Consider the following 23,607-nt stretch of genomic DNA (forward strand, 5'->3'; position numbering starts at 1 on the left):
AAACACCTCACAGCCACGAAAATAAAAACACCTCACAGCCACGAAAATAAAAACACCTCACAGCCATAAAACACGTAATAAAAGCACCTCACAACCACGAAAATAAAAACACCTCACAGCCATAAAACACGTAATAAAAACACCTCACAACCACGAAAATAAAAGCACCTCACAGCCACGAAAATAAAAACACCTCACAGCCACGAAAATAAAAACACCTCACAGCCACGAAAATAAAAACACCTCACAGCCACGAAAATAAAAACACCTCACAGCCACGAAAATAAAAACACCTCACAGCCACGAAAATAAAAACACCTCACAGCCACGAAAATAAAAACACCTCACAGCCACGAAAATAAAAACACCTCACAGCCACGAAAATAAAAACACCTCACAGCCACGAAAATAAAAACACCTCACAGCCACGAAAATAAAAACACCTCACAGCCACGAAAATAAAAACACCTCACAGCCACGAAAATAAAAACACCTCACAGCCATAAAACACGTAATAAAAACACCTCACAGCCACGAAAATAAAAACACCTCACAGCCATAAAACACGTAATAAAAGCACCTCACAACCACGAAAATAAAAACACCTCACAGCCACGAAAATAAAAACACCTCACAGCCACGAAAATAAAAACACCTCACAGCCACGAAAATAAAAACACCTCACAGCCACGAAAATAAAAACACCTCACAGCCACGAAAATAAAAACACCTCACAGCCATAAAACACGTAATAAAAACACCTCACAGCCACGAAAATAAAAACACCTCACAGCCACGAAAATAAAAACACCTCACAGCCACGAAAATAAAAACACCTCACAGCCATAAAACACGTAATAAAAGCACCTCACAACCACGAAAATAAAAACACCTCACAGCCACGAAAATAAAAACACCTCACAGCCACGAAAATAAAAACACCTCACAGCCACGAAAATAAAAACACCTCACAGCCACGAAAATAAAAACACCTCACAGCCACGAAAATAAAAACACCTCACAGCCACGAAAATAAAAACACCTCACAGCCATAAAACACGTAATAAAAACACCTCACAGCCACGAAAATAAAAACACCTCACAGCCATAAAACACGTAATAAAAGCACCTCACAACCACGAAAATAAAAACCTCACAGCCACGAAAATAAAAACACCTCACAGCCACGAAAATAAAAACACCTCACAGCCACGAAAATAAAAACACCTCACAGCCACGAAAATAAAAACACCTCACAGCCACGAAAATAAAAACACCTCACAGCCACGAAAATAAAAACACCTCACAGCCATAAAACACGTAATAAAAACACCTCACAGCCACGAAAATAAAAACACCTCACAGCCATAAAACACGTAATAAAAGCACCTCACAACCACGAAAATAAAAACACCTCACAGCCATAAAACACGTAATAAAAAGACCTCACAACCACGAAAATAAAAACACCTCACAGCCATAAAACACGTAATAAAAGCACCTCACAACCACGAAAATAAAAACCTCACAGCCACGAAAATAAAAACACCTCACAGCCACGAAAATAAAAACACCTCACAGCCACGAAAATAAAAACACCTCACAGCCACGAAAATAAAAACACCTCACAGCCACGAAAATAAAAACACCTCACAGCCACGAAAATAAAAACACCTCACAGCCATAAAACACGTAATAAAAGCACCTCACAACCACGAAAATAAAAACCTCACAGCCACGAAAATAAAAACACCTCACAGCCACGAAAATAAAAGCACCTCACAACCACGAAAATAAAAACACCTCACAGCCATAAAACACGTAATAAAAACACCTCACAACCACGAAAATAAAAACACCTCACAGCCATAAAACACGTAATAAAAACACCTCACAGCCACGAAAATAAAAACAACTCACAGCCACGAAAATAAAAACACCTCACAGCCACGAAAATAAAAACACCTCACAGCCACGAAAATAAAAACACCTCACAGCCATAAAACACGTAATAAAAACACCTCACAACCACGAAAATAAAAACACCTCACAGCCATAAAACACGTAATAAAAACACCTCACAGCCACGAAAATAAAAACACCTCACAGCCACGAAAATAAAAACACCTCACAGCCACGAAAATAAAAACACCTCACAGCCACGAAAATAAAAACACCTCACAGCCACGAAAATAAAAACACCTCACAGCCACGTAAATAAAAACACCTCACAGCCACGAAAATAAAAACACCTCACAGCCACGAAAATAAAAACACCTCACAGCCACGAAAATAAAAACACCTCACAGCCACGAAAATAAAAACACCTCACAGCCATAAAACACGTAATAAAAACACCTCACAGCCACGAAAATAAAAACACGTCACAGCCATAAAACACGTAATAAAAACACCTCACAGCCACGAAAATAAAAACACCTCACAGCCATAAAACACGTAATAAAAGCACCTCACAACCACGAAAATAAAAACCTCACAGCCATAAAACACGTAATAAAAACACCTCACAACCACGAAAATAAAAACACCTCACAGCCATAAAACACGTAATAAAAGCACCTCACAACCACGAAAATAAAAACCTCACAGCCATAAAACACGTAATAAAAACACCTCACAGCCACGAAAATAAAAACACCTCACAGCCATAAAACACGTAATAAAAACACCTCACAGCCACGAAAATAAAAACACGTCACAGCCATAAAACACGTAATAAAAACACCTCACAGCCACGAAAATAAAAACACCTCACAGCCATAAAACACGTAATAAAAGCACCTCACAACCACGAAAATAAAAACCTCACAGCCACGAAAATAAAAACACCTCACAGCCACGAAAATAAAAGCACCTCACAACCACGAAAATAAAAACACCTCACAGCCATAAAACACGTAATAAAAACACCTCACAACCACGAAAATAAAAACACCTCACAGCCATAAAACACGTAATAAAAACACCTCACAGCCACGAAAATAAAAACACCTCACAGCCATAAAACACGTAATAAAAACACCTCACAACCACGAAAATAAAAACACCTCAGCCATAAAACACGTAATAAAAACACCTCACAACCACGAAAATAAAAACACCTCACATCCATAAAACATGTAATAAAAATACCTCACAGCCATAAAACACGAAACAAAAACACCTCACAGCCATAAAACACGTAATAAAAACACCTCACAGCCATAAAACACGTAATAAAAACACCTCACAGCCATAAAACACGTAATAAAAACACCTCACAGCCATAAAACACGTAATAAAAACACCTCACAGCCATAAAACACGTAATAAAAACACCTCACAGCCATAAAACACGTAATAAAAACACCTCACAGCCATAAAACCCGTAATAAAAACACCTCACAGCCATAAAACACGTAATAAAAACACCTCACAGCCACGAAATTAAAAACACCTCACAGCCATAAAACACGTAATAAAAACACCTCACAGCCATAAAACACGTAATAAAAACACCTCACAGCCATAAAACACGTAATAAAAACACCTCACAGCCATAAAACACGTAATAAAAACACCTCACAGCCATAAAACCCATAATAAAAACACCTCACAGCCATAAAACACGTAATAAAAACACCTCACAGCCACGAAATTAAAAACACCTCACCAGCACGTCATTTAAAAACACCTCACCACCAAGTAATTCAAAACACCTCATCACCAACTAATTCAAAACACCTCACCACCACATAATTAAAAACACCTCACCACCACATAATTAAAAACACCTCACCACCATGTGATTTAAAAACACCTCACCACCACATAATTCAAAATACCTCACCATCACGTGATTCAAAACCACCACATCGTTATTAAAAACTTCACAACCACGTAAACAAAAGTTTGAGGGAGTCGTTAAGTGACAACACAACACTGCCCAGATGTGTAGATATCTATCTATAATTCCAGTAATCTCTGTGTGTGTGTGTGTCTGTGTGTGTGTGTGTGTGTGTGTGTGTGTTTGTCTGTGACCGCTGTTTCTCGACAACCACGGGTCCGATATACTTGAAACTTGCCAGGTATATTGCTGGGGACCTGAGGATGTGCCTTTTCAAGGTTTCATATTAATCGGAGAAGTAGTTACCGAGCTATGGCGATTTAGCCGTTCGCCGTTCGCTTTGGCTTTGCGAATGGACCAAACCATTCATGTAAATAGAGGGGGGGGGGTTCTGTGGTCGTTCGCTTTGGCTTTGCAAATGGACCAAACCATTTCATGTAAATAGAGGGGGGGGGGGTTCTGTGGTCGTTACTGCCACGCGGTTTGGAATGTTTTTCCGAACGGGCACCCACGTACGGGCACGTCCTAGTCTATCTATAATTCCAGTAATCTCTGTGTGTGTGTTTGTCTGTGTGTATGTCTGTGTGTCTGTGACCGCTGTTTCTCGACAACCACGGGTCCAATATACTTGAAACTTGCCAGGTATATTGCTGGGGACCTGAGGATGTGCCTTTTCAAGGTTTCATATTAATCGGAGAAGTAGTTACCGAGCTATGTCCAAAAAACGATTCAACCAATCAGAGAGCAGTGAGCTATCACATGTGCCGAACGTGCCAAACAGACTCTGCCTCGGACGGCACATTTGAGAGCGTATTCATTTATTTCACGTTGGCAAACTATGTTGGCGTTAAACTATGTTTTAAAACTAATTAAAACTAATTTGCGATTCATCGTAACTGCGATATGCGACCTTCCGGACAGTCAAATGAGGACGTCACTTCCGGACTTACGGATAGTCATAGTGACGACGTACTGATGCTGAACGTGGCGAGCAGACGCTGTAAGGTACGATCGATTGTAGTACACGTTTATAATAACTCTGCCGATACAGGCCCGATTAACTGCAGCGCCATCCGAGCTGCGGCGTCGGGACGATACATTCATTGTACGGTCACATCACGCACTTACGGGCACGCCCATGGGCCCATGGGCACGCCCATGCATGCATGGGCGAAGACATTTTTTTTTTTTTTTTTGGCAAGGAACGGGCACCCACGTACGGGCACGTCCTAGGCGAATGGACCAAACCATTTCATGTAAATAGAGGGGGGGGATATAATTTTAGATATATATATAGTACGGGCATGCCCTAGTATAGATAAATGACTGTACCCGAGTTGCCGTTTTGTCATGGTTTAAACCAATCATAATTCAAACAATTATTTTGCACAAATGTATTTGTAATATACGTGATATCACATTTTAGAAACAATTGAAGTTGAAAACTTAAGTTGAAAAAAAAAAATTCCCCAAAAAACTCCCCCCCCCCCCCCCCCCCAAAAAAAAACAAAATTGGATTTTTTTAAAGAAAAATACGCTTAGGACATACCGACGGGAGAGATATGTGCATACCAGAAGTTTGGTACGATTTCACAAAAGTTTGAGAAAGTAGTTCAGTGACAACACAACACAGGACAGCACAGACGCTGCACAAATATATATATATATATACATACAGTGGTGGCCAAAAATATTGGGACCCTTGCACTTTTTTCAAATGATGCACCATTTATTCCAGAAAATTGTTGAAATTAAAAACATATTTTTGTATCCACATTTGAAGAGTTCAGATGCAAAAACAGATATATCCATTTTTGCTGAAATGAGAAAATCAAGATTTTCTGCTGTGCATTCCAGGTGAAACCCATCAAAATGACATGGGCTGTATCTTAAAATACGTGGACGCGATCGGGTTTTGGGAGAAAATGATTTGCCTACTGAAACGGAGGTATTGAAACATATACTTCGGTAAACATAGTTCAGTTTCATCAAAAATGGCGTTTATCGGTTTTTGCGCCTGAACTCTTCATTTGTATTTCTTTGGTTTGCAGTGGATCAAAACAAAAAAAGCTGAAAAAAATCGCTAAATCCTATCTTATTCCACACGGAAATCCTAAAAGGCCTGGACAATACTATTGGCACCTTTTCGAAGTTGTTAGAAATAATTAGATTTTAAGCAGGTTGTTCTCCTTTACTTTGGAATTGAACTCACCTGCGGTGAGTTACAGGTGCCTGCAATATAAAAATCAGTCATTCAACCAGTTTGAAGATAGATTGGCTGAGGGGTAGCATCATTGGCTGAGGTGTAGCATCTTTGGCTGAGGTGTAGCATCATTGGCTGAGGGGTAGCATCATTGGCTGAGGGGTAGCATCATTGGCTGAGGGGTAGCATCATTGGCTGAGGGGTAGCATCATTGGCTGAGGGGTAGCATCATTGGCTGAGGGGTAGCATCATTGGCTGAGGGGTAGCATCATTGGCTGAGGGGTAGCATCATTGGCTGAGGGGTAGCATCATTGGCTGAGGGGTAGCATCATTGGCTGAGGGGTAGCATCATTGGCTGAGGGGTAGCATCATTGGCTGAGGGGTAGCATCATTGGCTGAGGGGCAACATCATTGGCTGAGGGGTAGCATCATTGGCTGAGGGGTAGCATCATTGGCTGAGGGGTAGCATCATTGGCTGAGGGGTAGCATCATTGGCTGAGGGGTAGCATCATTGGCTGAGGGGTAGCATCATTGGCTGAGGTGTAGCATCATTGGCTGAGGGGTCACATCATTGGCTGAGGGGTGGCATCATTGGCTGAGGGGTAACATCATTGGCTGAGGGGTCACATCTTTGGCTGCAGGGTGGCATCATTGGCTGAGGGGTCTTCTCCTCACTGCTCATTATTAAAAACTGCTCTTCTATGTGAGGATTGATAAATAAAAGCAATTAGAACCAGTAAATTTAGTTTTATATGGCATTTTGCCTCTCTATTAGAAAGTGTGAGAAAATTATATATCTTCACCATAGGTTGACCTTTGACCCCCACTGTAACCATGGTAACCCCTTAATTATATATTAAATAACATTGACCCAACGGGTCATGGGTCGTCTAGTATATATATATATATATATATATATATATATATATATATATATATATATATATATATATATATATATATATATATATGTATATTGTTATTTAATTTGGGTCGGGGTATATATATAGATCCAGGTAGATGTAAATAAGTCAGGGACCTGTCCAGCCCGATTGTCGGATTAAGCTTGTGTCTGTGTCCCCGCCATGAGGGGGCGGGGCTTGTTTACTCGAATTAGGGCATAAGGGTAAGATTCCATTGTACGTCGACCCCTCTGTGATCATTCCGGTGTCCCGTATGGCAATGCACTCATATACATTAGTTAGGCCCATTAGCGCATACACACTAATTAACTTCTCTCTCATAATAAAACCTGACTGGAGGAATAAACAGGAAGCGACCACGCACTGCGGCGCCATGGCAAGCAGACATCGAACAGGCAGGCTGAGAGACACGCCCAGGAGAACTCGTGATTGGCCAGAGGAGGGGCGAGTAACAACCAGGGAGCCGATTGGAGAGTAAGGAAGGCGAAGGATGTTCCATACTGATTGGCCACCGACCGATGACACAACACCAAAGGCGCGAGACGCTCGGCCAATCAGTGAGGAGGGCGCAAAAGACAGGCAAGATGCGACGCACTGGTTGGAGAAGAAGCGAGGACATCTGACAAGAGGCGGTCTGATAAAAGTGAGCGGAGACGGACCTTAGTCCAGGTAGAAAATGCATAGGTAGTGTGCTCCGACTGTCTTGAAGAGGAAGAAACCCCATGTAATAAGTAGGAAATTTGTGTAGACCATATGTCGTGGAAGAGCTTGTATCTTCGTCCCCATGAGAGGGGTGGGGTTTGTTAATTAGTGAGGGATTATGGGTAAATTAATCCCCTGTATGTAATGGCCTCTGTATGCTTTTCCTGTGCTCCTTATGACACCGCACTACACACCATAGCCAAGCCAAGCAATCGACACCATAATTAATGACACTAATTAAAAACCAACCGGAAACCAGGCATCGAACACTACCGCTGGTGCCGCAGCCGCTACATCACAACCTCAATCAGGCTGGGCAATGGAGTCATGCCCCGAAGAGCAGTGATTGGTCTGGGATTTGATTGGCACAAGGACTGGTAAAATAGAACTCACTGATAGGAGCAGACACGGAGACGTCGTGAGATGACGTCAGAGCCTTGACTATAAAGTAACGCTCGGCTGACATTTTCTTCTTCTCGTTCTGGATCCCATAGCGAACAGTCGCTTATTAGTGTTATTACCCTCGCCAGAGGAGAGGGTATAGCATTTGAGTCTGTTTGTCTGTTTGTTTGTCTGCACATAATAAATATGATTTTCTCTGCAACTGTTGCTCCGATCGACAGGAAATTTTAACCATAGGTGCAACTCAACCTGTAGAATTATTAATGATAATTATGACGTCATAGGTCACGTGGCTCGGCCGCCATCTTGGAAAAACCGAAAAACCTTGCACCTCTATATCTCCGAAAGCGCTGCATAGAAAAAATTGAGACATGGCTCATTGTAAAGAACTCTTCATGTGGAATAATATCTGTTAATGATGATGTCATAGGTGCCTTCATTATGACATAATAATTCGAAAAGTACAAAACTTCATCCGACCAAGATGAAATTTATTGAGCCTAATCCAGGGCTAAATTGGTGGATAAAAAAAAAATGATGACGTCATCGGTCACAAGGTTCGGCCGCCATATTTGTTTTAACACAAAAGCCTTAAAAACCTCTAAAGCACATCCTGGCGAGGGTCTGCAATGTATGATTGCTCTTTCTTGTTGATCTTTCGGAAGGAAGATTCATCACGAACAGCCGTGTCCCGACATTTTGTCTCTCGTCTTCTTTCGCTTTCCTTGTAGCTTTCTCTCTTGTGTTGGGGTGCTCCAGAGGAGCCGCATTCTTAAAGAACAGGGAGACATACGGTGCACTCTTGAGCGAGGGACATTGATTGGGAGCAGCCACGATTTTGTATCTCTCGGTTGCTGGATCCGGTGGTGAACAGTCGTCTTCCGACATCTTCATCGTGATCATGAGGAGGAGGAACTGCGGAATGAGAACTGCGGTTTCCCGAGCAGAGACTAGTGGACGGGCGCAGCCTGTTCGCTTCGCGCATGAAGCCAGGAGTGAGCGGAGTGCGCGCGAGGCCTAGTTTGCGCCCATGGCAGTGCAGCCTGCGGTTTTACCGCCAAGGACATGATAGGGTTTTGACGATTCATGACGAGGTTCAAGAGCTGATTCGAGATAAGGGCCACACAAACACATATTTATTTTTACAGTAATATTTTCCCATTGTTTGTATTTGAGTCTGTATATATGTATGTATATATATATATATATATATATATTGTTACGGTCCGCGGATTAGATGTTATTTTTACCGAGCGGTGGTGTAACCGCGGTAGAACAGTTATTCCCCGACTAAACCCGATTCAACCCAAACGTTGGCCGTATCGCGCCACAGATACTCAATCTGGAAAACTCTAAAGCGACCGAATGCAAAGAGGAAGAAGACGTACAGAAGAGTAACTGGGTTTATTATTATTTACACACATAAGCAAAAAGAGCAGTCACGATTATTTACAGGGACATGAGATGCAGGTGACACAGTGAATTCCTTATACAAGCTTAATTACCTACCCAGGACAGAACAAACATAACAAACTCACGTAGGCAAAATGGGGAACTTGCGGGCAGGAATGGCTGGAAAGGATGAGCAGGTGGGATCACAGGGCACAGCGAGCAGGTCCACTCCGGGCGGGAAGCGAGAACCCGGCAGCGCGTTGTAAACCGCTTTACAGCGCACACCTTCAGGGCTTCACATGGCTGGTTGAAACGGGGCTGCACTCCTCGGCTGTATCTCTCGTGTAGCTTGCTTCGTAAAAGCTCCTCGGCTTTCTCTTGGACCCTTCCTTTTCGTGTACCTCTCCACGCAGCTCAGCTCAGCCTTTCTCTCACTTCTCTCCCGCTCATCTCTTGGACTCAGTAAAAGCGCATCTCCTTGGGGAACGCCCCCGCGGCGGGTTATATAGGCCCCGCCCCTCAACCTTTGCGAACCTCCCCCAAACGCTCTTCCTCCGCCCTCTCAAACCAAACCCCTCGTGCTCGGTTGGTTGTTCGGGGCTGGCTCACTCCTCCCCTCTATGACGAGGTGGAGACACGCCTTTCTTCCCCAACCCTGCCTCGTGGCCAATGGTGGTTGAAGAAAACCGCCCAAAATGCAGTTGGCCATTGAAATGAAATGAAAGGGGACCTATTCTTATTTCACTTGGTGCAATGGAGTATTTAAATTAATGGGAGACACAGCCGGGTCATTCCATGTCAAATCATCAAAGAATCTGCCGTCATCTCTCAGATTTATGTAAAACTTTGGGAACCAATTGGGACCCATGAAAAACGGCAAGAACTCAAATATTTTTGCTAACAGCCTCTTAATTAGTGAGATACAGACTAACGAACTTTGGACTAATTAGCGCGACGTCGCGAATTCAAATGGCCATATCTCTAAAAGTATAACACCTAGAGAGCTGGTTTTGGTGTCATTTTAAAGGTATTTTCATGCCCTATGAATTTGTCTGGGCAACATTTTCCTACCTCCAACCACAAAAAAGTTATCACAAAATATAAACTTCAATTGTGAGTCCCCAAAAAATGTATCCTTCAAATTTCCTCAAATTCATCCCAGAGGTACCTTATGATGTCAAGAAGCTTCCACATAAATTTTGTGATGGGCACTCCAATAGTTTCTGAGATATGAGCAATAATGTACATGTACGTATGGCATATAGGTTCGAAAATCAGCATTTGTAATGTATTATACAATCAATAAGTGAGTTCAAGTACACAGTGTTCACTAACCTGACTTAGGCTTTCAATTTCCTCTTCAATGCAGCAACAGCAGCACTTGTTTCTTTCTTGGAAATACAATATGTCCTTCCAGTTGCAGTGGTTGGTTCAACAGTAGTAAGCACATCCTGGTAGTCAATAGTGAGAGGGTCTGCTGGTTCCGGAAATGTATATGATGGGGATGGTCCATGTGGATGGAGGAACTTAACATCCACCTCATGCCTCTCTGGGGTATGTTCCATGACACATGCAACCCACCAGTGACCATCATAATCCACTGTAACATAACCAGTTATGGCTGAGACATTGTGATCGATCATCCCAGGTGTAAGTTTCAAACTTGATTCAAACTTGATTCAAACTTGTGCTTGAGTTGTTCTATCATCTCCTGTCCTGCATCCTGGAGTTTGTTAGATGGCAATCCTGTCGCGATTTCCAATTTTTTCTTCACAGTGTCACCGATTTTCTTGGTTTTGGATTTCACATATTTATCTGCAGCAAGTCTCTTTTTTGGAATAGGTGATTCTCCAATCAATCCCAAAGACTCATTCAGTGTATTCAGTTCCATTTCAGGAGAATGAAATTCAAACTCCCCTGAACTGCCTGGTATTGGTGATTCACCTCCACCATCATTGTCCTCACTACTGCTAATAGGGCTGCTGGTCACTGGTAATGGTATTTCACTCTGAGTCTCTACCACACCTGGTTGTCTTTTTGCCAGTTTCTTACGACACTGGGTACAGATTTTCTGTGCACTTTGCAGTTTGAGGCTTGGATGAGCGGCTATGGCTTTTTGGCTAACAGCTCTCAAGCCAGACGACTTTGGTTTTTCATGAGCTCCAAAGGGATTGCAGCAGGATTTCTGCTTCAAGATGAACTTTTCCTTGGCAGTCGTCATTTTTCTGCAGCTCCTTCAGAAGTGAACTGCCAATTTCTGTTGGTGGCAGGCCTAAGCATTACACTAAGCCAACTTGGACTTTCCCTGGGGATCTTAGACTGTGAAAGTTGCATCACCTCGAATTACCCACATGGGAAATCCCAGTTGGAATTCCCCAGATGAGAATTCCCCTCAGGCCCAGTTGAAAATGAAAGTATATGATACTTCAAAGCAATTGATGGTTGTTCCCTGTGTTCCCTGTCATGGCTAGGTTAGAATGATTGTATAATACATTACAAATGCTGATTTTCGAACCTATATGCCATACGTACATGTACATTATTGCTCATATCTCAGAAACTATTGGAGTGCCCATCACAAAACTTATGTGGAAGCTTCTTGACATCATAAGGTACATCTGGGATGAATTTGAGGAAATTTGAAGGATACATTCCTTTTGGATTCACGATTGAAGTTTATATTTTGTGATAACTTTTTTGTGATTGGAGGTAGGAAAATGTTGCCCAGACAAATTTATAGGGCATGAAAATACCTTTAAAATGACACCAAAACCAGCTCTCTAGGTGTTATACTTTTAGAGATATGGCCATTTGAATTCGCGACATCGCGCTAATTAGTCCAAAGTTCGTTAACCTGTATCTCACTAATTAAGAGGCTGTTAGCAAAAATATTTGAGTTCTAGCTGTTTTTCATGGGTCCCAATTGGTTCCCAAAGTTTTACAAAAATCTGAGAGATGACGGCAGATTCTTTGATGATTTGACATGGAATGACCCAGCCTTACCCTAAGACACATAATAAGTTATAAGCTACTGAACAAGGGTTTTATCGGGTCCTGCAATGTGGTGTTTATGGAATAACTACCGAGACGCCCTTTGACCTTTACACTACGGAGGTATTTACAAGGAATCATTACATTTTACAGAGGGTGATATTTACAACAATTTACTATACAATTAAAAAAAAAAAAATTCTCATATCCACAACAATATATATATATATATCTATCTATATATATATATACGTATATATATATATATATACATATATATACGTATATATATATATATATATATATATATATATATATACATATTGTTGCGGAGATGAGGACTGTATATTTTTTTATTGTGTGCTGTATTGTTGTTATTATTGTTTATTCTGCGCCCCCTGCCTCCGGAGCTGTGTAAAGGTGAAAGGGCATCCCATAATTAGTCCACAAGCATACACGTCAGCCAAGTAATAGAATACCCCTGTTGATAGTTATCTCTTATTCTGTGTTTTAGGGTAAGGCTGTGTCTCCCATTAATTGAAGTACTCCATTGCACCAGTGAAAGAGAATAGATCCCCTTTCATTCCCATCCCCAAAATCCCCATTTCCTTCACATCCCCTTTCGTCATTGCCGAGCCTCGATTGCCCATATTACCTCCCCTCCAAAACCACCATTGAACATGTGCTCTCGTCGGAGAAGAAAGGCGTGCCCGCCCGTCATCATCAAGGGCGGAGCCAGAGGGTCGCGCGACCAACCAGGGCCGAGGTGAGCACCCCGATGGGCGTGTCAGGAAGGCCGGCGGCTTGATCGCTAGAGGCGCTATAAAAGGCGCGCGCAAAAGTGAGTCGTGAGTCGGTTGCCAGAGAGAGTCGTGAGGAGTCAGTCAGTGGAGTCGGTGGTCAGTTGGTTGCGTTGGTTGCGGTGAGGAGTCGGTGGTGGTGGTCAGTTGGTTGCGTTGGTTGCGGTGAGGAGTCGGTGGTAAAGAGTGAGTGGACCAAGAAAGAGTTGAGGGTTTGGACCAGACGAGTCGGACAAGGCCTGGCAAAGCACGCGACATCCACAGCAGCCACAACAGCAGCTTGGGGGCCTGAACGGCGGTTTGGAGCAGGGCCGTGAAGGAACGGCGGCTGCTAACCGCGCCGGTTGTGCTGCAGGACCCCCTTGGACCTCCCTCTCCCTCCAGCCATCCACCTCCTGCCATTCCATCCTTCTTGTGTACGTGAGTTTGTTCTGTTTGTTCTGTCCCTGGGTATTTAATTAAGTCTGTAGGTAAGCTAGTATTTGCACTGTGTCACCTGCGTCTTATGTGCTTGTAAATAAACGTGACTGCTTTCTTTTTGCTTATGTGTGTAAATAGTCAATAAATTCAGTAGTATTTCCAAACCTTTCTTTGCCTTCGTTTTCCTCTTTGCATTCGTCGTTTTAGTCTTTTCCCTCATTGAGCAGCCGCGGTGCGATCTGGTCAACGTCGGGTAGAATCGGGTTCTAATCGGGGAGTAACTGTTCGGTCGCGGTTGGACCATCCGCTCGGCCCATCATACCATCTAAACCGCGATCAGTAGCAATTGGTGTCTGGGAGTGAGATTCGGGGCCCGAACCAAATTTTTAAAACATCTAAAAAAAAAATTGGTCAAAATTTGGAGCGGCCAAAATTTGTTTTGTTTTACAAAACCTGAACTTTGAAATCGCGCCATGGCTGGTCAAGGCGATCGGATGCAGGTGGGTGAGCTAGAGGAGGGGTTAGGAGTAACCCAGGATCAGAGGGACGAAGTAGAGGATAACAATGAGGAGGTGGTTGAGGAGGTATCAGGCGCACAAAATGGCGCCCTCGCGCACATGGTTATTGTGGCGCCAAATCTAGCCGCGCCCGTGACCGTAGCAGCACCGATGAATTTGGACCTCTTTATGATACAAATAAGGGCGCTCATGGTCCAGACAAGTGAAGACCTGAGGAATGACTTGGGGAACCGGATGGATGCTCAGGGTGAGCAATTGGGGGTAATGGGAAGCCAAATGGGGGTAATGAGGGACGAAGCGAGGGGTACCGGTGAGGGATTAAAACATGGGTTAACGGGGGTGGAAAATAGAATGGCTGCCCAGGAGAATCAGTTAGAGGGGGTGAAAAATGGGTTAATGGGGTTAGAAAATAGGATGGAGGACAAATTGCGGGAGATAGGGGAGCAATCCGCCCGAGAAATTAAACAAATGGGAGAGCAGATAGAGGAGGTAAAAATCGGGGTAGAAACCAAATTGGATGCTCAGAGGGATGAATTGGGACAGATGAGGGCGGCATCTACAAAAGAAAGGGAGGAGATGAAAGAGGAGATACGACGAGGTGTGAGTGAGGAGGTTTCGGGGCTATGCGAGGAGGTAAAGCGAGGTGAGAAGCGTATGGAGAAAGAGGTGAGAAATAATACGGCGAAGTTACAAGGGGGCATAGAGGACCTGACGGAGGAGGTGGAACAGCTGACAGAGGGACAAACGGAGTTAGTGGAGCAGGTTCAAAGGAACACTGTGGTACTAGGAGGGTTAAAGGCGACACAAAAAGAAATTAAAAACGAATTAATAGCGACACAGAGGCAATGTCAGATGGTACGTGAGGAACTGACAATGAGGGTGGACGAGGTGACAGAGATAATGGAGACTAAGGACCGGCAGGTGAGGATGCACATAGAGACGGTCACGGTAGCCTTAGAGGACGAACTTGAGGAGACACACCGAGAAATAAAAGAGGTTAAACAAAAATTAGAAGAAGTGGAAGAAGAGGTGAGTGAAATTAAGAAGAGACGGACAGAAACTAAGAGAGAAATCCAGGAGGAGGTAATGGAATTGGTACAAGGTCGGTGCTCAACTCATGATGTGCTGCTCACTAACCAAATAAAGAGTTTGCAGGTGGCAAAGGAGGTGCGGAGACGAGGTGCCAAGGTGAGTGGCGATATAATCGGAAATGTACATGAGGTGAGGAAAGCTTCAGTCGGATTGGGGATTGGTTTGGATCCGGGTGTTCGTGAAAGGCCGTTGGTGAAGTGTGCGACAGGTCTGGTGTGCGAAAAAAGAGGTGTGCGAGAATGTCCGACCATGGGGTGTGTGAGGAAAAAGTGCACGCCGAGGAGTGAGTGTGCCGTCAAGAGTGAGTTGGTCGAAGCGCGTGTGCGAGGGGGTACATGGAAGCGCGGTGTGGTAAGTGTTACGGAGGAAGTAACGAAAGAGTGTGCGCGAGAGGATGCGCGAGAAAGGTGTGTAACGGACGGGTGCATGGGGGAAGTGCATGCTGTCAAGAGTAAGGGAGAATGCACGCCTGTGGTGAGTGTTACAGAGGATGTAACGGGAGAGTGTGCGCAAGAGTGTGCGTGAGAAAGGTGTGTAACGGACAGGTGCATGGGGAAAGAGTGCGCTGTCGAGAGTAAGGGTGAGTGCGCGACCGAGAGTGGAGGTGAGAGTAGTGAGAGTGACACGGAGCATGAGTTGGTTGTGACAGGTGAGCGAGGATGTACACCTGGCATGGAAGGATGCACACCTGGAATGGTAGAGCGTGTGTGGGAATGCACACTTGAGTTGGTCGTGAGGCACGTGGTTGGGTGTGCAGGTGAAAGCACACCTGTGATGGTCACAGAGGAGGTGACCGAGGAAGGGGCGCGAAGAGGTGTGTTGGTGAGGTGTGCGAGCGACGAATGTGTGCCAAGGTGTTCGGTGGTCAGGTGTGTGACCAAGTCGGTGAGCGGAATGAGTGTACCGAGGTGTGTAAGGAAAGGTACGAGGAGCATGGGAACAGCTGGAAGTATGAGCAAGAAAGGGGTAGCGTATGCTTGTAAGCATGCAGGTGAAGCATCGACGGTAACCGGGTTAGAGGTTAGAACGACTTATAGCCGAATCGGGCCCTCGGTGCGTGCCGGGCTTCGCGTGCCGCGAGAACCAGCGGGGATCCGAGCCACGGCGGGTTCGAAAGGACCGCCGTGCGCGATCCACGCTGGGCCTCGCGTGGAACGGCCGCATCCGGGCTCCAATAGGCGGAGCGGGCAGCCCGATAGGAAGGGTCGTCATGGCGACCACTTTCTATTGAGACGTGCCGGCAGGTCGAGATCGGGACATTGGATGGCTCCACGCCGAGGTGGTGCGTGGGATCTCGGCCCGGGTAAGCCCCCGTCCCTGCCCCGAATGCGGGACGTATCCAGCCGCTGGCACAAAACGACCCGCGTTCATTGCTCGGCTGTACGAAGCCGGGCTGTAGACGTGAATTGGCGCACCGAGAGGATGTAATAAGTAGACGGGTGATGAGGATAGTGTTTTGGACTCAAAATTAGAAAAAAAGCAAAATTTGATGATTGGTACGGTGATTAGCAGTAAAGGACAAATTTTTGATTTGTTGAATTTGGACGAGCGAAATTGATAGTAGGACCTCCCCGATGTGGTGGGATGGCAAATCCACCATCCCTCACAGTGGGGCAAATGCGCTATAGCTTATGGGGTGTATGGCAGTGAAAACTAGCCCGGGTGGGTTAGGATATCGTGTGTAGGGCCCTAGAAGAGATGACATTAGGTAACGTTAAGATTAGTTAGTGACTGATACCTGTAGTGGGGACACAGGTAGTTTAGTGTGGATGATAATGACGTGGGAGCGCAATAGTTTAAAGGGACGACTGGGAAGCGCAAGTTTCAGAGGGGAGTAGTTAGATGAGATGATGCCGTGTGTGTGAAGATTGAACAGGTGAGGGTGAACAGGTGTGATTGCACAGGTGTGCAACTGAACAGGTGTGTGGAGCAGTGTATGAGGGAGTAGTGGTGATGTGTGTTGTGTTGACCAACTGGTCCAGGAAGAGGAGGAGGGTGCAGGTGGCACCAGGTGATTGCACAGGTGTGCAACAACAGGTGTATGTGGCTATGTGGAATAAATGGTAGTGTGGAATATATGGAGTATTGGAATGGATGGTCGTGGAGTGAGTATGGTGGAAATTGTGGAGTGGAGTGGATGGTGCGAAGGTGTGAATGGGGGAAGAGTGGACCCCCATCACGAATACCCGGGGCGGGTAGTGTAAGTGTTAGGTAGAGGGTATAGGTAAATTGTGGTTGGATATTGGCATCTGTGGTGCGGGTGAAAGAATGGTCTTTGGATGGGTGCATTAGTGTTGTGGAAATGGCTGGGCGTGTAGCCTGTTAGTGTGTGTAGTTGGTTTGGGCACTCCACCACTGTGAGGATGTCGGCCAGGTGAGGCCACAGGTGGGCTCTGGGAGCCGGTAGTAGTTGTTGTGGATGGGGCCCGAGGATTCGGAGGACGGACCCGGGTAGCCCAGTGCCAGAGGGCACCGAGTGGGGTGACAGAGCCAGGAGGGGCTTTCCCCAGTTAGTTAGGTTAGGGTGAGGAGCTAGGTAAGCTCGGGTGGCAACTGCAGTGGTGGAGGTGTGCAGGTGGGTAGACCTGCTGGGAGAGCTACACGTCACAGCCCAGAAATTGTGCGAGGGCACCGGGAGATGAATCGGGGGAGTGAGACCCCAAATTGAGAAGCACCACAGTTTGGTCAATGGGAATTGGTTTTTAGAACCCATAGTGTAAGTTGGCCAATGGATTGGCAGGGAGAGACCCCGGGTAGTGTAAAGTGTATTAAAGTCCTTTAGAGAATAGATAGGATGAAGGATCTCCTCGCACCATCTGCATCCACTCACCTGAGGTGACAGGAACTCCACACCATGCCATGTTTTGATTACTTTTTACTGTGCAGATGTTTGGATTGTGAGACGCATCATGACGTGGGTGTGACATTGTGCTTGATGTTCCATCTCTTCCTCCTTATGAGGATTGATGATGAATTGGGTGATGGCAAATTTTGAAGTAGAGGGATTGTGGAGACGAATTTGGTATAGGGGAAATATGGGGAAGACGTGACAGTAGCGACGGATTGGTAATGTGTAGATTTTTGTACATATGGGGTAAGGGCAAGGGTAGTGTAGGTGACAGGGGGGTGACGTACGGTAGGGACGAGCTTTCTCACTTCGCCCTCCGTACGCATTTCGCCTTGCATTGCCTTATTGATGTGTACCCTTGTGACCTTACCCCTCGCTCAATTGTCTCTCTTTTTGTCTCCCACATGACCTGTGCGCCATTGGGTGCCGAGGGGAGCGTGCGTGGGTCGGCCATTGTGCGCCCGAAATTCCCAGAACCAGCTGTCTGCATCGATGCACCACATTATGGACCACAGGTCTGTGGCCGAGCACCACTTATGGACCCCATGGGTTGGGGCATGGCCCCTCTGCTGGAACCGGCCATGAGGGCCCGAAATCTTGCTGGCGGACCTTGGCCACAGGGCACCGATGCCCCACAGGTGAACCACACTAGTCGGCCCTGTGGGCCATAAATAAAATAAATAAAAATGGACACATTGGGTGCAAGCTTTAATACAAATAGGCCGCCAGTAAGCAAAGCAAAAGAATGACAACATCTGGAAGACCAAATATAATAACCAGCAGAGGGAGCCGAAGAGCAAGAGATCACCTGCAGGGTTAGGGGTTGTTTGGTTATTTTTATTCATGAACAGTGATGACTGTGCACCGATTGGTGCTTGAGGGTGCTTTGGTGTGTTTTTGGGTGCTTTAATGGTGCATTGATGCAGAGCAGACTGTCTCCCCCCCAGAAAGAACAATCACAGGTCCTGGGTTAGTCTTGTAAATAAAGTAGCGTCAATTGTAAATAATGCTTCCCACCGTCAGTGTACAGTTTGAAGACCATTCCGCAATTCGGTTAACTGTGGGCGTAAGTCTGTTAGGCAGGGTGCAATGGAGCAGCGGGACACATTTATTTATGTTTTAAAACTGTCGCACTCAGGGTCAGGTTAAAAGTAGAGGGAACTACACCTAAGTGTCACACTAAATAAAAGTTGTAGGCCCGGGCCGTGCCTAAGAGGAGGAGGGTGCAGTGTTGCGGAGATGAGAACTGTATTTTTTTATTGTGTGCTGTATTATTGTTATTATTGTTTATTCTGCGCCCCCTGCCTCCGGAGCTGTGTAAAGGTGAAAGGGCATCCCATAATTAGTCCACAAGCATACACGTCAGCCAAGTAATAGAATACCCCTGTTGATAGTTATCTCTTATTCTGTGTTTTAGGGTAAGGCTGTGTCTCCCATTAATTGAAGTACTCCATTGCACCAGTGAAAGAGAATAGATCCCCTTTCATTCCCATCCCCAAAATCCCCATTTCCTTCACATCCCCTTTCGTCATTGCCGAGCCTCGATTGCCCATATTACCTCCCCTCCAAAACCACCATTGAACATGTGCTCTCGTCGGAGAAGAAAGGCATGCCCGCCCGTCGTCATCAAGGGCGGAGCCAGAGGGTCGCGCGACCAACCAGGGCCGAGGTGAGCACCCCGATGGGCGTGTCAGGAAGGCCGGCGGCTTGATCGCTAGAGGCGCTATAAAAGGCGCGCGCAAAAGTGAGTCGTGAGTCGGTTGCCAGAGAGAGTCGTGAGGAGTCAGTCAGTGGAGTCGGTGGTCAGTTGGTTGCGTTGGTTGCGGTGAGGAGTCGGTGGTGGTGGTCAGTTGGTTGCGTTGGTTGCGGTGAGGAGTCGGTGGTAAAGAGTGAGTGGACCAAGAAAGAGTTGAGGGTTTGGACCAGACGAGTCGGACAAGGCCTGGCAAAGCACGCGACGTCCACAGCAGCCACAACAGCAGCTTGGGGGCCTGAACGGCGGTTTGGAGCAGGGCCGTGAAGGAACGGCGGCTGCTAACCGCGCCGGTTGTGCTGCAGGACCCCCTTGGACCTCCCTCTCCCTCCAGCTATCCACCTCCTGCCATTCCATCCTTCTTGTGTACGTGAGTTTGTTCTGTTTGTTCTGTCCCTGGGTATTTAATTAAGTCTGTAGGTAAGCTAGTATTTGCACTGTGTCACCTGCGTCTTATGTGCTTGTAAATAAACGTGACTGCTTTCTTTTTGCTTATGTGTGTAAATAGTCAATAAATTCAGTAGTATTTCCAAACCTTTCTTTGCCTTCGTTTTCCTCTTTGCATTCGTCGTTTTAGTCTTTTCCCTCATTGAGCAGCCGCGGTGCGATCTGGTCAACGTCGGGTGGAATCGGGTTCTAATCGGGGAGTAACTGTTCGGTCGCGGTTGGACCATCCGCTCGGCCCATCATACCATCTAAACCGCGATCAGTAACAATATATATATATATATATATATATAATTATATATATATATATATAATTATATATATATATATATATATAATTATATATATATATATATATATATATATATATATATATATATATATATATATGTATATATATATATTGAATTTATGAATTTATTGATATAGTAATGCCCACATTACAAGTGAGGGATTGCAAGCTCAATAGTATCATAAACATTAAAATGCATATTGTATCAGCTCACCTTTACAATATTCTCTTGTACCTGCATCGCTGTTGAAAATATAAAAAGCACAAGAATCATTTTATTTCACAATGTAATGTAAAACAATAGCCAAAAATATATCCATTGGGATATGAAAAGCATTTATAAAGTATTCGGATACACTGGCAAGTTCCCAAATCCTACACAAACATGCAGGGGCACCGTATCAGCGGCACAGCTGCTCCCCAGTAATGATGCAGCCAACAAGAACAATCTTACTATAATTCACCAAATGTCTGTCTGTCTGTCTGTCTGTCTGTCTGTCTGTTCCCAGGTACCGCAAAAACGGCTGAACCGATCGCAACGAAATTTTGGGTGGGTAATCCTGGGACACCCTGGAGTAAAATGGGCTATATTGTTTTTCCAATTTTTTCCCCAATTTTCCCAGTTTCGAATTTTTCCAATTTTCCAGTTTTTCCAACATGATGGAATAATATTTACCGATATGAACAGTGATGTGGCTTTTAGTGAAATTCTAAAAATACTGCTTAGATTTTGATGATTTGCGTGTGGTATGATTTAACGGATGTTTATATAAATCGTTTAAAATAAAAAAAGCCTTCAATTTCTGATATTTTGCCTTTTCATTTGGGCCTCCCAATTGAAGCCCCGCCCATAGGGCGGGTACTGGTCCAATGTGTATTCGTTCAGGGCAATAACCAGCACTTTCAATTTAAATCTTTTACTTCCATATAGCTTACACCACTGGCACATGTACAACATTTTTTCACACTGTCTGCACCCTCACGGTATGGATTACACGGCATGGTGTGCCATTTTCACCCTGTCTGCAGCCTCACGGTAAGGATTACACGGCATGGTTTACCATTTTTCACGCTGTCTGCAGCCTCGCGGTAAGGATAACACGGCATGGTTTACCATTTTACACCTTGTCTGCAGCCTTATGGTAAGGATTACACAGCATCGTTTGCCATTTTTTCACCCTGTCTGCAGCCTCATGGTAAGGATTACATGGCATGGTGTCATGTTCACTTTGTCTGCAGCCTCACGGGAAGGATTACATAGCATGGTTTACCATTTTCACCTTCTCTGCAGCGTCACGGTAAGGATTACACACAGCATGGTTTACCATTTTCACCCTGTCTGCAGCCTCACTGTAAGGATTACACATCATGGTTTACCATTTTACACCTTGTCTGCAGCCTCATGGTAAGGATTACACGGCATCGTTTGCCATTTTTTTCACCCTGTCTGCAGCCTCATGGTAAGCATTACATGACATGGTGTGCCATTTTCACCTTGTCTGCAGCCTCACGATAAGGATTACATAGCATGGTTTACCATTTTCCACCCTGTCTGCAGCCTCATGGTAAGGATTACACGGTATGGTTTACCATTCTCACCCTGTCTGCAGCCTCATGGTAAGGATTACACGGCATGGTGTGCCGTTTTCACCTTGTCTGCGCCCTCACGGTAAGGATTACATAGCATGGTTTACCATTTTCACCTTCTCTGCAGCGTCACGGTAAGGATTACACAGCATGGTTTACCATTTTCACCCTGTCTGCAGCTTCACGGTAAGGATTACAAAGCATGGTGTGCCATTTTATACCCTGTCTGCAGCCTCATGGTAAGCATTACATGGCATGGTGTGCCATTTTACACCTTGTCTGCAGCCTCATGGTAAGCATTACATGGCATGGTGTGCCATTTTTTCACCCTGTCTGCAGCCTCATGGTAAGCATTACACGGCATGGTGTGCCATTTTACACCTTGTCTGCAGCCTCCATGGTAAGCATTACACGGCAAGGTGTGCCATTTTTTCACCCTGTCTGCAGCCTCATCGTAAGCATTACATGACATGGTGTGCCATTTTCACCTTGTCTGCAGCCTCACGATAAGGATTACATAGCATGGTTTACCATTTTCCACCCTGTCTGCAGCCTCACGGTAAGGATTACACGGTATGGTTTACCATTTTCACCCTGTCTGCAGCCTCATGGTAAGGATTACACGGCATTGTGTGCCATTTTCACCTTGTCTGCACCCTCACGGTAAGGATTACACGGCATGGTGTGCCATTTTCACCTTGTCTGCACCCTCACGGTAAGGATTACATCGCATGGTTTAAAATTTTAAACCTTGTCTGCAGCCTTAGGGTAAGGATTACACGGCGTGTGTGCCATTTTCACCTTGTCTGCAGCCTCACGGTAAGGATTACATAGCATGGTTTACCATTTTCACCCTGTCTGCACCCTCACGGTAAGGATTAAACGACATGATTTACCATTTTCACACTGTCTGCAGCCTCACGGCAAGGATTACATAGCATGGTTTACCATTTTACACCTTGTCTGCAGCCTCACGGTAAGGATTACACGGCACCTTTTGCCATGTTTTCACCCTGTCTGCAGTCTCATGGTAAGCATCACACGGCATAGTGTGCCATTTTACACCTTGTCTGCAGCCTCATGGTAAGCATTACACGGCATGGTGTGCCATTTTACACCTTGTCTGCAGCCTCATGGTAAGGACTACATGGCATAGTGTGCCATTTTTTCACCTTGTCTGCAGGCTTACTGTAAGCATTACACGGCATGGTGTGCCATTTTACACCTTGTCTGCAGCCTCATGGTAAGGACTACACGGCATGGCATGCCATTTTTTCACCCTGTCTGCAGCCTCACTGTAAGCATTACACGGGATGGTGTGCCATTTTTCACCTTGTCTGCAGCCTCACGGTAGGTATTACACAGCATGGTGTGCCATTTTCACGTTGTC

The 23,607-nt window shown here is 45.1% G+C and overlaps 1 protein-coding gene across 5 annotated transcripts in view; it reads right to left on the reverse strand.

Annotated features, from left to right (window-relative positions):
• LOC144888979 (uncharacterized) overlaps window positions 1-23,607 on the reverse strand; it is a 173,628-nt gene that overhangs the window by 20,037 nt on the left and 129,984 nt on the right. For all 5 annotated transcript variants that reach the window (XR_013621504.1, XR_013621502.1, XR_013621503.1 and 2 more), the window contains one exon: window positions 20,845-20,873. Coding sequence is in view for 2 of the 5 variants with exons in the window: in XM_078768773.1 (XP_078624899.1) it covers window positions 20,845-20,873 (29 nt within the window). In the remaining 3 variants the exon portion in view is untranslated. The remainder of the gene's footprint in view (window positions 1-20,844; window positions 20,874-23,607) is intronic.

The sequence above is a fragment of the Myxine glutinosa genome, unplaced genomic scaffold (assembly GCF_964187855.1).
Source record: "Myxine glutinosa unplaced genomic scaffold, kmMyxGlut1.1 SCAFFOLD_414, whole genome shotgun sequence".
Taxonomy (NCBI): Eukaryota; Metazoa; Chordata; class Myxini; order Myxiniformes; family Myxinidae; genus Myxine; species Myxine glutinosa.